This window comes from Impatiens glandulifera, chromosome 1 (genome assembly GCF_907164915.1).
Source record: "Impatiens glandulifera chromosome 1, dImpGla2.1, whole genome shotgun sequence".
Taxonomy (NCBI): domain Eukaryota; kingdom Viridiplantae; phylum Streptophyta; class Magnoliopsida; order Ericales; family Balsaminaceae; genus Impatiens; species Impatiens glandulifera.
This window is the reverse complement of record NC_061862.1, coordinates 83,580,290-83,595,790: the sequence shown is the minus strand read 5'-3', so window position 1 is coordinate 83,595,790 and position 15,501 is coordinate 83,580,290. Positions and strand designations below refer to the sequence as shown.

The 15,501-nt window shown below is 32.8% G+C and overlaps 1 protein-coding gene, 1 long non-coding RNA gene and 1 pseudogene across 2 annotated transcripts; 2 read left to right on the top strand and 1 right to left on the bottom strand.

Moving 5' to 3' along the window:
* Positions 1-646: 646 nt before the first annotated feature.
* LOC124934617 (30S ribosomal protein S17, chloroplastic-like) lies at positions 647-1,184 on the top strand. The gene is made up of 4 exons (XM_047475144.1): positions 647-781; positions 825-899; positions 982-1,065; positions 1,128-1,184. The coding sequence occupies exons 1-4, from the start codon at positions 647-649 to the stop codon at positions 1,182-1,184; spliced, it is 351 nt and encodes a 116-aa protein (XP_047331100.1).
* Positions 1,185-1,386: 202 nt separating this feature from the next.
* Positions 1,387-1,873, top strand: LOC124930531. The gene is made up of 3 exons (XR_007098675.1): positions 1,387-1,490; positions 1,565-1,653; positions 1,759-1,873. It is a non-coding gene; the product is annotated as an uncharacterized LOC124930531 (long non-coding RNA).
* Positions 1,874-2,963: 1,090 nt separating this feature from the next.
* On the bottom strand, positions 2,964-12,741 carry LOC124934607 (annotated as a pseudogene).
* Between the last annotated feature and the right edge of the window lie 2,760 nt (positions 12,742-15,501).

Genomic DNA, 15,501 nt, shown 5'->3' with positions numbered 1-15,501 from the left:
AGAGAAGAATGAATGTATTTTAACACATGAAGAAGTGATGTATTTTAAGAAATAAGAAAAAAAAAACATTTGCAATTTAATAAAATAAATAAGTTATTTAAAAAAAGATAATTAAAATGAACCTAAAATAATCTAAAAAGAAAATTAAAAACAAGATATACTTTAACCGGGAAATTTGATGAAATGGCCCTTATAAGTGCCTTAATTCCAAAAAAGGCCCGCGCCTACTAATGTTTGTAAAATGTGCCTTTTTGCCCTGTGAAAAGTTTGAAATACCCCTTGCGCGTCTGATTTACCGCTCATTTACGAGAAATATCATTAACGCATTTTCATCTAAAATGCGTGAGTTGATTAACACGTTTTAGATGAAAATGCGTGAATGATATATTTCTCGCATTTGGTATTTCTCGCATTTAGTATTTCTCACATTTGGTATTTCTCGCATTTGATGTTTTAAAAGTTATCATATTCCGTTTTCATATATTTTACACAATTCTCGCATATACGATTGAATAGACTACGAAAGAAGACGACTAGGGTTTCATATCGATCTATAATAGACTACGAAAGAAAACGATTGAAGAATCTCTACGACTGCGATTCTACAAGGAATAGAAAGAGAGAAATGAAACCCGTGGTAGGAATGATGGTTTCAAACAAGATGCAGAAATCAGTAATGGTGGTTGTCGACATGCTCTTTCATCACAAACTCTACAATCGTTACATCAAGAGCACCTCCAAATTCATGGCTCACGACGAGCAGAATCAGTGTAACATATATGTTCTTTAGTTAAGAACTATATATTTATTTTTTTCTTTTATAGTTTTCCAAACTTGAAGATGACAAGGCGACTGTAACTTTGAATAGGCAGTTAGAGATTGCCGTTAGGGTTATCAAGGTAAGCGTATACTAATAGGCAATGAATTATCTAAATATATATCATGTTGTTTTCTGAGCTAACATCTCAGTATTTAATACAGGTTTCATCAATTACTGATCATGTTGGGGTGCAAGACTCAGGTGCCAAACCAGTTGATTTTGATGATGACAATGGTGGTGGTCTGGTGAGTTATGAAAGTGGTGGTAATTTATAGAAAATTGATGTTACTATTACCAACTCATGCAGAAGCTTGATAGGAGTGGCACCGCAACAAGGTTTGTCTCTATTTTTGTTGTATTCTGAAACATATTGAATTGTCTTGTTAAAAGAAGTTAATGTTGATTTCCATTGTGAAAATCTACATTTGTTATATTTGCAAAAAATTATAATGATCTTGAAAATATTCTGATCACAATCTCTTCTAATTCTTGGGGAGTACTAGAGCTAAATGGGGTAGCTTCAGGTCAACAGGCTGTTACCTTACCCTTACCCATGAATGGACAAGCTTCCATTCCTGTTGCACTTCTTCCAACAATTGTGGTGTCGGAGCCTATTGGAATCCCCAGTGAATGTCTCCTCTTGAAGAATATGTTTGATCCGACCATGGAGGTATTTTTTTCTTCTTTTTTTCCAAATCAATTTTTTGTCCTGTTTTGAGACTTGATTTTACAACTATGTTGCAGATGGACCCATAGTATGATTTGAAAATCAAAGATGATGTTGAGGCAGAATGTTCCAAATATGGTCCAGTTCTGCATATTCATGTTGACAAGTATGTTTATTGATGCATTTGATATCGGAAAAGAATATGCAAGAATATTATTGAGTTTAGCTTACTTTAAAACTAATTTGATGATCCCCAATTCACTGAATACAGGAATAGTGCTGGTTATGTATATCTTCGATTCGAAACCATTCAAGCTTCTACAGCTGCTCAAGCAGCAATGCATAAGAGGTGGTTTGCACGCAAGATGATCTCAGCAGTATTTTCGGTAAGCCTATTTTTTTATCCTGTTTTTATTGGTAATTTATTTAATCCTTCCAAGATAGTGTATGCCAAGTTGTTGTTGTTGTTGACATTAATTTCAGATGAAAGCCATTGAAAAACTTGTCAAGGAGGGAAAGAAATTTACTTAGACGAACTTCAAGCAAGAGCAAATCAATCTCAGATTCAGAAGGTATTATTTATCTGTTTTGTGCGTCTATTTCATGCTTTATTAAAAGACTCGAGGAAGAGGAGGAGGATGACTAATTGCTCTTTCTTTCTCAGCACTACAAAATATCTGGACTCGAACTAGGGATATCCTCTGTAGCCATTGTAAGCAGAATTGCTGCTCACGATGCCTTGTGAACTAGGAACTAACTTATATAGAAATTTGAAGGCTCTATTCGTTCAAATTTTTTTTGAATTTTAATGTAGTGTAAGAATTTATTGTTTCTGTCTCAGTTTATTTTTTACTTTACAAAGGCAAAGTTTGTATTAACATATTCTAGTATTTATACAGTATTGGTACTCTTCAAAATTTTATTTACATAGAAAAAGATCTTTAAAACAAAATAATATGGTCTAAAAATCCTTCCAACTGATAAATATACAAAGATGCAGATACAACAATAGAGTAATAATATGAAAAGAAGGCAATCAGAACGAGTGGGCTCAGGCACATGTATTCACAGACCATAAATCATTTGTGAACTCAATTGCTTGGGCTCCTCATGAATTCGGGTTGTGTCTGTCTTGGGATCTTCAGATGGAAACATCTCAATTTTCACTTCTAGATCCGACGGTGGTTGGGATAATTCCATGAAAGAGCAGGCTCATCCTGTAGGAGTAACATCAGTTTCTTGGGCCCCTTCTATTTAGAAGCTGGTGTCTGGTGGATGTGATAATTCTGTGAAAGTATAGAAGCTGACATCATCTGGATTATGGTTGTGATATGGACTAGTGTGGGGAAGGAAGGTGTAAATGTAATTATAAAATCAAGTACATGTAATCCAATACAAATAATGTCCTAAAAGACATAAGGTCTTATAATTGAAAACACAATTGAATTGTGGATAAATGCAATATTAAAGAACATATTAAAGCAATGTACATGCTTCATAATTTATCTCATTTTTCAGAACATTTTTAGCTATACACTCAAACGCAGTTTCAACATTCAAGCCATCTTTTGCAGAAGTCTCAAAATAAGGTATGTTACCCTTAGAAGCGCACCATGCCCTTGCTTTCTTCTCTAAAACCTGAAATTCAGAGAGTAGTATGTATACAGTGATCAGTAGCCAAAATAAGTCAGGAATTATTTTAAGTTATTTTCTGATGTCAAAAAATGATTCAAACATACCACCCTGTTGTTGCCACCATCAACATCTACCTTGTTACCTAGGACTACAAATGAAAAGTTCTCAGGGTCATGTGAGCTAGCCTAAAAGACCCCAAAAAACGAACAAAATAGTTAGTTCAGTAAATTTATGAATTTTTTAACCAAAATAGTTAGTACCTGAAGCAAAAACGACTTAATCACATTAACATCATAGACGAGAACACATCAATCAACCCCTCGATAAAAAGCCACGCCAAGGCTTTGGAACATTTCTTGTCCTGCTGTGTTCCATATCTGCAGGGATTGATTACTATACTAAAAATATTGAGAAATTAAATGTATAACAACTTGTGTGATGAAAATTGGAAATAGAAGTGAGACATTTAGTCCATTACCGAACTGACATTTCCATGTTCAACTTATTAAAGAATGAAAAATTAATAGAAATTATCATCTAGCTATTATATCAAGTATATAGGACCATATTGGCATATTCAACATAAACATTTTATTCATTTCAAATCATTAGGTGTTTGAATCCCGTTGTTAAACCCTAAAGAAAATGGCACGAAAATTAACCTCATTATCCTTTTGTGGCCACCAAATACATTATTTTAATGTGTATAAGGATCTTGAAAAGAAGAATCTAGTGCTGACATTACATACCAATTAAATAATCCAATCAAAATCTAATAGTGAAGAAAGTTGACCTGCAAAGTGAAGACTATGTCTTCAAACTTCAAACTGCTGAACTTCTTTAGTAAGGAAATCATCTCCAATGGTAGCCTTATATTGATTGTTAAACTTACGATTCACATACCTACAGAGTCGAAGCGATAAATAAAACACTGGACAAAGAAATACATCCAAGAACTTCAACAAAAGAAATATTCATCATCAGAATGTAGGGCTCCAAATGATTCTTATTGATTCATCAATGACGTCTTCCCGACCTACCAGAAGAAGATGAAAGATATATCCATGTCTAACAAATCAAAACCTCGAACCTTAATATACAAACGAAATCAAAAGTTGAAATTCTATAGACGGGCATGTTTTGACCAAATTCAGAAAGTAAATATTTCAAATCTACGAGCAGCCAACATGATATCTCAAGTAAATGATTCGAATGGTTGAAATTGTAGGTGTTTTTAGGTCTTACCCGCTGTCGCCGAGAATTATAACCTTGAGAAGCATACGCCACTATCACCACTACCGATTTCCGCATCTCGTTTGAAACCACCATTCCTACCACAGGTTTCATTCTCTCTTTCTATTCCTTGTAGAATCGCAGTCGCAGAGATTCTTCAATCGTCTTCTTTCGTAGTTTATTGTAAATCGATATGAAACCCTAATTGTCTTCTTTCGTAGTCTATTCAATCGTATATGCGAGAATTGTGTAAAATATATGAAAACGGAATATGATAATTTCTAAAACATCAAATGCGAGAAATACCAAATGCGAGAAATACCAAATGCGAGAAATACCAAATGCGAGAAATACCAAATGCGAGAAATGTACCATTCACGCATTTTCATCTAAAATACGTTAATCAACTCACGCATTTTAGATGAAAATGCGTGAATAACATTTCTCGTAAATGAGCTGTAAATCAGGCGCGCGAGGGGTATTTCAGAATTTTCGTAGGGCAAAAATTCCCATTTTACAAACATTAACAAGCGCATGCCTTTTTTGAAATTAAGGCACTTATGAGGGCCATTTCATCAAATTGCCCGCATAATCAGATCCAAAACTGCTTTATTCTTCTCTATGAAGAAATGAAAAAATATTGTAAAAGTAAAATAATTTTATAAAATGTTTCTACTGTCACTACGATCTATATTATCCAAATCTTTTGATAAATTTTTTGACGATAATATTTTGCAATACAGATACTAATGGTTTTTATACTTATAAATTTATTATTTTCAAATTTAATATCTAATATTTTTAACATAATTTTCGACGATATTTAATATTTTAACATATAAGTCCTTCAATTTTTTATACTTTTAAATTATTATACTAAACTTTGATAGAAATATCTGCCTAAACTAAGGCTGATTACATAGGAAATGGTTTAATGTGAAAAGAATTATATGAAAAGTTGCTATGAAATTTGGGATAATTCAAAATACTGATGACTTTTGCTGAAGATAAAATTATGTAATATTTTATTCTGTCCAATTCGTGGTTAAATCCGTCCAAATTCTTTCATTTATTAATATTTGTGACAGATCATATTTTGAGTCGCAACATCCGTCGCACATCACCGACAATCCATAACCGTCGGTAAATTTGTGTCGCTAATAAAGCGTTTTTTTGTAGTGCTAGTTGAAGTTTATTTAAAGGTGTATAGAAAGCTAAAGTCTTTACTTTGAGAGCATCATTTTCAGTATTTGTTAGGTTTCGGGGAACCGAGTGTTATTTAAACTCGTGTTATAACCCTGATTTGTCTTGATGTAATATTTGTTCTAATCTCCTAATAAGATTCTCTCTTTCTGATAGTTGTAGCCAAATTTTATCTTGGTCATGAACTACGTTAAAATCTCTGTCTTCTTTATTGCTTACGTCATTTCACGCGTTCCTTACAACAACCTTAAGGCACAATTCTTACGCTATACCATTGATTTATAATTCTAAGAGATAAATTTAAATATTTTAATAAACTTAAAGGTATATATATATATATATCACAAATATATTATTTATAGAAGATACTTATTAACCTTAAAACCAAATTGTAAGGAACTAATTGTAGAGAAATCGTCGAACTTTCAATGATCATAGTTGTCCAATGCATATCATTCATAATTATATTTTTTAATATTCGTTTCGGAAAGACAGTAGAGTCCGTTGTGGATTAATCGTTCTTCTCGATAATTTACAAGTTCGATAACCTATTAAGTAACGTTTTTTTTAATTTTTTATTTTCAGGTCAAGTTTTGTCGTTATGTTTAAACGATTTTTTATTATTTTTAATATACCTGTATCCTTAAAAAAACTTGAGTTTTATGTTTTATTTTGTTGAAAGAGAGAAATTGTTTGAATTATTATTCTATTAGTGTTTTTAGTTGTTTTAAAATTAATTTAAAATATATAAAATATGAATTATTATATGTATATGGTTGAATATCTAAACAATTATAAAACCGACCAATAGGATAAATTCAATCCACCGTATATATGGTGAATTGTATAGTCTTGATTTATTATAACGACCTAAGTTAGGAAGGTAAATAAAATTGAACCAAATTGATGAAAAACCAATTATAAACCAATTTGTTTTGACCGTTTAACTATTTTTGTATTAAGCATATTCGGTGGTTCGGTTGACTACTCTTAAAACAATTGATAAAATATATATAAATATTTTAAATTTCTTTATAAATGGTTCGTTCACCTGGGCTAATAATAAAGTAAATATTTATTTGTTATGAATTAAAATTTTGACACACATATTTAATAGAAAAGTTGAACATTATTGTATTTAATGTTCAACTTTTCTATTAAATGTTCAACTTTTCTATTAAAACTCATTTTGATTTAATTAATAGTTTAATTTGTTTTTTTCTAAAATAAAACATTAATAATTTTAAAATAAATTAAAATAATTTATTAAAATTTTATTTATAAATTAGTATTTCATATTTTAGTGTGGAGATTCATAACTCATTGTGAAGCATATTACTCATGTTACACAAGTTTAGGGTTCAAATCTTCACGCTCAAATTTTAAAAAAAAGTATTTCATACTTAGTTTCGTAATATTATATATATATATATAACTGACCCAATAGAATTGACATTCAAATGCCAAATCAAACGAATTTTTTGATGGAAAAATAACTTAATCTAATCGTTAACATAAGTAGTATGACTAAATATAAATTTATAAAAGAAAAACTGACAATCTAATCCACAATCATCCTAAAAAAAATAAAAAAAAAGTGCGTTAAAGCTGTAAATACCAAATAAATAAAATTATTTATTTTCCAATTTGTACACTTGCTTAGAAAAATTCATTAAACAAAAAAATATTATGAAACTAAAAAAAAATATTATATTATATTATATTTACTTAAAAACTGGGATTCACTCGGGTGAGGAACAAGTCTGCTGGAAAGTTTGTAATACAATTCAGGAGAACCTACCTATACTAACTATTATTATTATTTTTAATATATAAGGACATTTAAAAAAATATTATATAAATCTAAATCAATATTAACTGGTCAAATAATAAATAAAATTAACATATTTGAATATATATATATAAATAAAGCTGCAATATTTTTATAAGTTGACCAAGAAATTAGGAATTTAATTGGGTTTAGGATTGAACTTTTCTTTCTTGTGCTAACTAACTCATCATATTATAAGTGCTCTTTAAATGGAGAACTTTCATTTGATATTTTGCTTGTCTTCTACTTTCTTATCACTTTAAGTCTGTAAGTTTTTTTCAACCTTATTTTGTTTACTATTACTAATTATTGTTCATATTAAAAGATATTAGACTGCGGGCATTCCTTCAAATGCAATAAATTATTTGATATCCATAAAGAATTTATCTTATTATACATCACTTTAGCCTTATGGCAACCAATAACCAATAGTGTATGAATTATCAAGGAAAACGTCGCTATAGATCAAAATCACCGTCTCTAAATGTCCATAGCTACATTAATTTATTCATTGCTAATCTGACTAATAGTCATTGTTGCTTCCAATGCTTGATAAATATAAATCTAGTTATATGCTTTGGAGTTGATAAAGATATTTGAACAAAAGTTAATTTGATTGATTTGGTTTGTTTCAGGTTCCTTTGGCTATACCCAAATGAAAATCCGTTCTTTTATTCCCGATGATCTGATATTAAATATTATTTTAAAGTTGCCAGTCAAATATGTTATAGTATGCCGATCCGTATGCAAAAAATGGAACTTTATGCTACGAAGTTCTAATTTTATTTCTCTTTATGATAACCATCGAGCATGTAGAAAGAAAAATGACAAGGAAGGTGGGTCATCTTTCATCTTCCTTAAATTCGATTCAGAATTTTATGAAGGACCAGGCCACTACATTTATCCTGATCAATACCCTGATGTCTTGATTTCATTTCTTACTGTAAAGAGAAAATGCAACGAACTAATAGCCACTATTGATGGAGAGGAAAAATCTGATGTCCCCTTCTCATCATCAATGATTCCAAGCGTGAGATTTTACTGTCATCATTCATTTAGGTTAAAAAATGTTTACGACGGAATTATATGTATCTCGAATGAGATGGACATACTTTTGGTTAACCCCTCCACTAGAGAATCTCAAAGGTTACCTTTCTCATCCTTTTCATACCCATGTGCAGACGATACAGATTCTTACGTTTTGGGTGTTTGGTTTGATGATCATCAGTCCAATTCAAATCAGCCTCCTCGAGGAGCCCTACAACATTACAAGGTTTTTAGGGCGGTTATTCTCTTGATTGGATACAGTGAACATGATCGAGGTTTTGTAGACGTTAAACTTGTGTTTGAAATATACGACTCAAGGGAGAATTGTTGGAGGAAAAGCAAGACAATGTATAAAGATTTTAGTAATTGGTGCCACTTGTTATTAAATGGAGTTTTTCACTTATCTATTAATGGAGATTCTTTGATCACATTGGATGCAAGATCAGAAATATTAGGACGTCTTCCATTGCCATCTGGAATTATTCGTTTATTTAATGCACTATGGTTTAACCTTAGGGGATATCTAGCCTTGTTGGTAGATAAATACGACACCCCTGTTCCAAACCGTCTTACCGATATATGGCTTATGAATGAATATGGGGCCAAGGAATCTTGGACTAAGCAATACACTATCAAATCTGATGAACCCTTGTCGCGATATCAGTGTACACCGGTAACGTTTTGGAAATACATGGACAAGGAAGAGGAGAATGATGAGTTATTCCTTCAAAATAGTGATGGAAAACTCATCTCTATTAACCTTGTTACTAATAAAATAACAAATTTTGAATTGTATGGTATTCCTAGTTCAATGATAATTGTACCTTATATTGAGACCTTACTTCCTCTCAAATGATGCTTGATTTAAATCAAGCTCTTATTTATTAATAATTGAGATTTAGGACTCTTACATATAGTTTTAATCTTTATTATTACTCTCTACTACTATTATAAGATATATGTTTTACAAGTTTGATTGACTTTTATGATTTTATTTTATTTTATATTAGTTCACTAAAATTGTCTAAATGTCATTGGTGTTGCTAGTTTCTTAAATATATATTTTTTTTATTAATAGTATGAGTTGATTTTTTAATTAATCTCTTTGATAATCGAATTCTTAATCTTTATAACTTTCTTCATTTATGAATTATAATATAATAATTAGCATTCTCAAGATTAAATTTGATGAACAGGTTTAGTAAAACCTATTAACACAAACACTAATTCAATCAAAATTGTAATGTTCAAATTTGTCTTATTACGAAATGTTTGATTGAATTAAGTATCAATATATAATTGTATTACCCAAGAAAACAAAAACATTAAAGAAGATTTTGAATGTTTCTTTTTTTTTAATCTGAACCTCAAGTGAATTATTAATATCCTAGCTCACACTTTATTCTACAAAGAAATAGGCCGTGTCCAAATATATCACTATAAATAAGTATCCAATTCATTAAATTTGTCATTACATATTAGTAAGCTAAACTATTTTGGCATTTTAACAAGAATGAAGATAATAAAAGAATTATAGGGGAGGCCGAGGATTCAAAACCGCGACCTCCTCTCTACCTATTGGTCCGGGCTTCCGAATTCATGCATGTTCCCAAATCACTCCTGGCCCTCGATCTCACCAGAACCGAGCCCAAGCCTCTCAACACATCGATCTTTACCCGAACCTATATTCACACTGAATTTTAGGCCCCGTTTGCTTCACTATTTCAATTCCTTAAATGATTTTCTAAAATTACGAAAAAATAGAAAAATGATTTTAAATATTTTTCTAACCAATTCTAGAAATTATTTTCATTTTAGGAATCATTTGGGATAATTCCTCTATTTTACTAAACTTATTAGGTTGCTTAACTTGAGTTCTACCATTCCCAAAAAATATCAGAAAACTTCATTGATGATTTTTATATTAAATTTATTTTTTCTTGTTCTTTGTTGGAATGATTTTAGGTTTGATCATATTTTTGCCTCTCATAAATAGTTTAACTTCACTATTGTTTTTTAGTCTACATTTGAATTTAGGTACGTAATATTCGTCTAAATGCAATTGAGAATAATCTTTCTAAAAAATATTGACAACACGACTTTTGAATCCAATCAACCTACCTTCGCTGGTGCAATGTATCGTGACAAATATGACACATAACCATCTGAGAATTTCAACGTTTTTAATTATTTGCAAATTATCATGTTTTCAGCCCTCGTCTAAGTGTAAGCAATCTTCTTAGGCTTATGAGACATTGTATATGGATCAACATATATCTATGGATGATTTGCAAACAAGAAACGTATACTTCTTAGCGTTAATGTTATCATTCTTCTTAGCATTTACATTCATAACCATATTTATAATATTTTCAACAACCTTTTTTTCAATATGTATAAAATCCAAGTTATGTCGAATGAGAAATTTTATCCAATATGGAAGCTTCCAGAAGATACTCCCCTTAGTCCACTTGTAATAATCATCAAATCCACGAGGATATTCATGGAGATTTTCACTAGCAAGTTCGTAATGAGAAATTTTCAACAATATTTCATTGTCATCTTTTATATGTGGATGAAGAGTTGTTTTCACACCGTCTTTTACAAAATATTTTGTGTCATTTCTATAAGGATGCTCTATAAAGAATTGTACATGACAATCAAAATAGCAAGTTTTCTGATTGTATTAATCGAAAAGATTTTGACTTTTTCATACACATTAGACACCCATCATTTCCATGAGTACTCCACCCGACAATATTATGGCAAATGACGGACAAAAGTCGTGCAGGTTTAATTTCAATTCTCACTAAATAAAATGTCTTTAATTGAAGTGGAATCATTACATTGATGATCGTGTTAGCTTCTTACATTTTAATAAATAAATAAATAATAATTAATACTATCTTAATATTGTTATATCAAAAATCCAAGGAAGATATAATGGGCCTGACCTATATTTCAAGCATTATAGGCAAACCACTTATGTTTGACCCAACAATGGAAGGCTACGAGCGTGCATCTGTGGCCAGAGTTAGTGTCGAAATCCATTCAAGTAGCTCTCTTCCAATCAAGCTTGAACTTAAAGATAGACTGTGAAATTTATTTGACATTGGAGTACAATACGAATGGAAACCAAATCGATGTATATGGTGTAGCACTTTCACACACGCTACGAATAAATGTCCATTCAATAATAATCTAAAATTGAAGGCCAATAACAACACTCAGGAATGCGGTATCAATGACTCTAACCAGACTCAGGTTGAGAGAAATGTGAACAGGTCTGAACTTAACAACAATGAACGCACTGATAATGATAGGATGGGCAACCAAAAGCAAGAACATATAAGGGTAAGGAGAAAGATAGGAAAAAGAATGAAGTGGGTAAGGGTACAAGTTGGCCCTACTAACGCTGATCCTATCGGTCATCTTCAGGGCACCGGTCTTAGGTATTCTATTTTCTCAAGAATAGGTCCTGTTCAAAACGTCGGTTCTGGTCAAGGTATCGGTCCTGATAAAGCTGTACATAGCCACACCGGTCCTAGAGCTTCTCATAATGCAACCGTACCTAACCACATTGACCATGTTAAGCCTGGTCCTAGACTTGCTGATCCTGATACTACTCAAGCTACCGGACTTGCTACTACTGGTCCTGATGAAAAAGTTGCAACCATTGCTGGTCCCGACTATATTGGTTCTGATACCAGCACAATTCCTATTATTGTGGATGATAATATTGTTGGTCCTAACTCTACTGGTCCCAATTCTGATCAAAGAACTAGTCTTGATGCAACTACAGGTCCTGATTCTAAAAGTTTATGAAATTCAAAGATCTATAGGACGAGGAATACTTAGCCCATATGAAATAAGCAAAATTGGGTCTGATGACACTCCAATAGGTCATGAGTCCACTCTTCACAATTCTTGGAATGCAAGTAGGAACCGAAAAGGCAATGTCATAAGAATTCGAAATGACCCGATTCATGGGCTCAGAGCCACCTTTCGAGATAATGAACAGGAGAATCCTGGACAAAAAAACATTGAAAAACTAACAAACAATAAGGAAGCTCTTGAGAATGGACTAATAAATCTTGGGTTTTATGAAATCAAAAGATCAAGTGCAGAAGAAGACAATTTGATCTTAAATAAGGCAGTGAGCCTTGGTTTTGAAGTAGGGCGAATTAAAATTGATAACAGACATGAATCCAATAGCGAAGAGGTTTAAAGTCAGAAAAGACCTACTAAAGAAGAACAAGCTGAAAATCGAAGACAAAGCAGAAAGATCCTAGATTTAGAAGCCATTGACTCTATAACGGGAGAAGATGAGATCTATGTGAGGCAACCCCCATTCAATGACAATAGTATTCCATGTAATCAAGTTGTAGTCATTGAGGATAACGAGGAAAGTGATGCTGACAATTTCTCTGATGAAGAGGTCCAGGACAGTCTAGAAAGTCAGGAACCCAACACTTATATCCATTCATGAATATAGTGACATGGAATATAAGGGGACTCAATGACCCTCTGAATTGCAAAGAAATCAGGAGGATCAATGAGAACCAGAAGATCACTATTATGGGTATTCTTAAGACAAAATCCAAAAGTCGGAACGTTAAGAAGGTTAGAAAACTTTGTATTGATAGCAACTGAGAAATCATTCACAACTCAAATGACAAAACGGACAGAATCTGGGTTATCTGGGATAACAAAGTTGTTGAGGTCAGTGCTCTCTTTTCGAATGATCAAGCAATCTTGGTGTAGGTCAAAGACAGAATCACAAGAATCGTGTTTAATCTTGCTATTGTTTATGTTACCAACTCAAACACCGACAGAAGACTCTTCTGGAATTGTCTTAGAAACTGGATCAGTAGTGATAAATCTTGGGCTGTCCTCGGTGATTACAACGTAACTAGAAACGAATCTGATCGTAGTCCAAAATCTGAAATAACTCGGGATATGATTGACTTTAATGATTGCATCAGAGATATAGGTTCTATCGAGCCTACAAATTCTAGGAATTTCTTCACTTGGTCTTCTACGATAGGGAATGAGCAAATTAGAAGAAGTAGAATTGACAGATGTCTAGTAAATGAGAATTAGATTAACCAATTTCCAAAAAGTCAACTTCACATTCTGAATCCGGGTATATCTGATCACTGCCCGATTAAATTATTCTGGGAAAAGGAAGAAATGTTCAAAAAGCCCTTTAAATTTTTCAATTTCTGGATGGAAAACAAAAAATTCAAGGGTATTCTCGAAAGCGTATGGTTTACAGATGTCAGGGGATCCAACATGTACATGGTTTCTAAGAATCCTAAGCTCCTGAAGAATCATCTTCAAAGCTTTGAGAAGAAGAAGTTCAGCAATATCTCTAATAGAGTTCTGGCTGCTAGAGAAGAACTAGAAGAAGTTCAGAAAAGGTTATTAAGGGATGATAGTGATGAACAACTCAATGAAACAGAAAGGGATGCGCTTGAAAACTTCAAGAAGCTGAGTCAGCTTGAGGAGAATTTTGTTAGACAGAAATCAAGACAGAGCTGACTCTCGTTGGGTGACAAAAACACAACTTTCTTCTATAGAAAATGCAAGGGTAGAAACATGAGAAACAATGTATACAGGCTTATGAATGATGATGGTGAATATGTCCATGGTCAAAAGGGTGTACAAGATTTGGGTATCGATACCTTGTATCAGATTATTGATAGGAAAATCTCTACAGAAGATAGTCGCGAGCTGATAAGGGTGGTCACGAGGGTTGAGGTTAAAGAAGCTCTGTTTAGTATTGATGGGAATAAAAGTCTGGGTCCTTATGGGTTTAATGCTCTGTTCTTCAAAGACAATTGGTTGGTTGTGGGTAAAGACGTTACCGATGGGGTTCTGGAGTTTTTCAAGAACATGAAGATGTTAAAGCAATGGAATACAGCGGTCCTAACCTTGATCCCCAAAACTACGGCACCCGAGAAAGTACAAGATTTCAGACAAATTTCTTGCTGCAATGTGATTTATAAAATAATTTCAAAAATCATTTCTAAACGATTTAAAAATGTCATTGGAAAAATTATAAATTTTAACTAATCTGCATTCATCCCCGATAGGACAATCTCTCATAATATTCTTCTCATGCAGAGCCTATTAAAAGGCTACGGGAAAAAGAAATATCCCCGAGAGTGGCTTCAAAATAGATATCAAGAAAGCTTTCGACTCTATTAGATGGGAAGCCATTCGGGACTTTCTAATTGTTTTTGCTTTTCCTATAATTTTTATTGATTGAATTATGTAGTGCGTTTCATCATCCTGTTTTGTTGTTAACATCAATGGAGTCCACAGAGGCTATTTCAAGGGGGAAAACAGGGTAAGGCAAGGGGACCCCCTCTCTTCTTACCTTTTCATAGCTATCATGGTGATCTTTGAGAGCATCTTCGCGATGTTTCGAAAGAATCGTCCATACATCTTTCACCCATTCTGTGAGGTAGAGGAGGTAACCCATTTATGCTTTGCTGACGATTTGTTCATTCTAGCGCACGCAGACATTGATTCCATTAAAACTATTAGGGCTGCACTAACGTTCTTTTATGAGGTTACATGTTTAACTATTAACGAAAGAAAAAGTGTGGCATTTTATGGAGGCGTGAAGGACGAAACAAAGCAAGACATCTTCAACATCATGGACATCAAGGAAGAAAACTTTCCCGTAAGGTACATAGGAATTCCGTTAACCCCGAAGCAGATCGAGATCTCACACTACAAGACACTGATTGAAAAGGTAAAAAACATGATATCTGGCCGGGCAGCGAAAAAACTTTCTTATGCAAGGAGGATCAAACTTATCAAAACCGTGGTCATGGGTATAGTTGGCTACTGGGCGCAGAAGATGGTCATTTCGAAGAAGGTAATGAAGGAGCTCGACACGCTGAGGGACAATAGCGGAGGAGGAGGAAAGAAAGTCAAATGGACCGCTCTCTACAAACCAAAGGATGAGGGAGGCATCGACTTGAAGAACTGTATCGAGTGGAACAAAGCTTTCACCTTCAAGCATCTGTGGGCTTTGGAGCGCAATCAGGA

Bases quoted from the DNA above. Each gene is read 5' to 3' on its own strand.
- LOC124934617 (XM_047475144.1), top strand. From the start codon at position 647: ATGGTTTCAAACAAGATGCAGAAATCAGTAATGGTGGTTGTCGACATG. The intron at 900-981 runs GTAAGCGTATAC...TATTTAATACAG, and splicing joins TTGCCGTTAGGGTTATCAAG to GTTTCATCAATTACTGATCA. The intron at 1,066-1,127 runs GTGAGTTATGAA...CAACTCATGCAG, and splicing joins ATGACAATGGTGGTGGTCTG to AAGCTTGATAGGAGTGGCAC.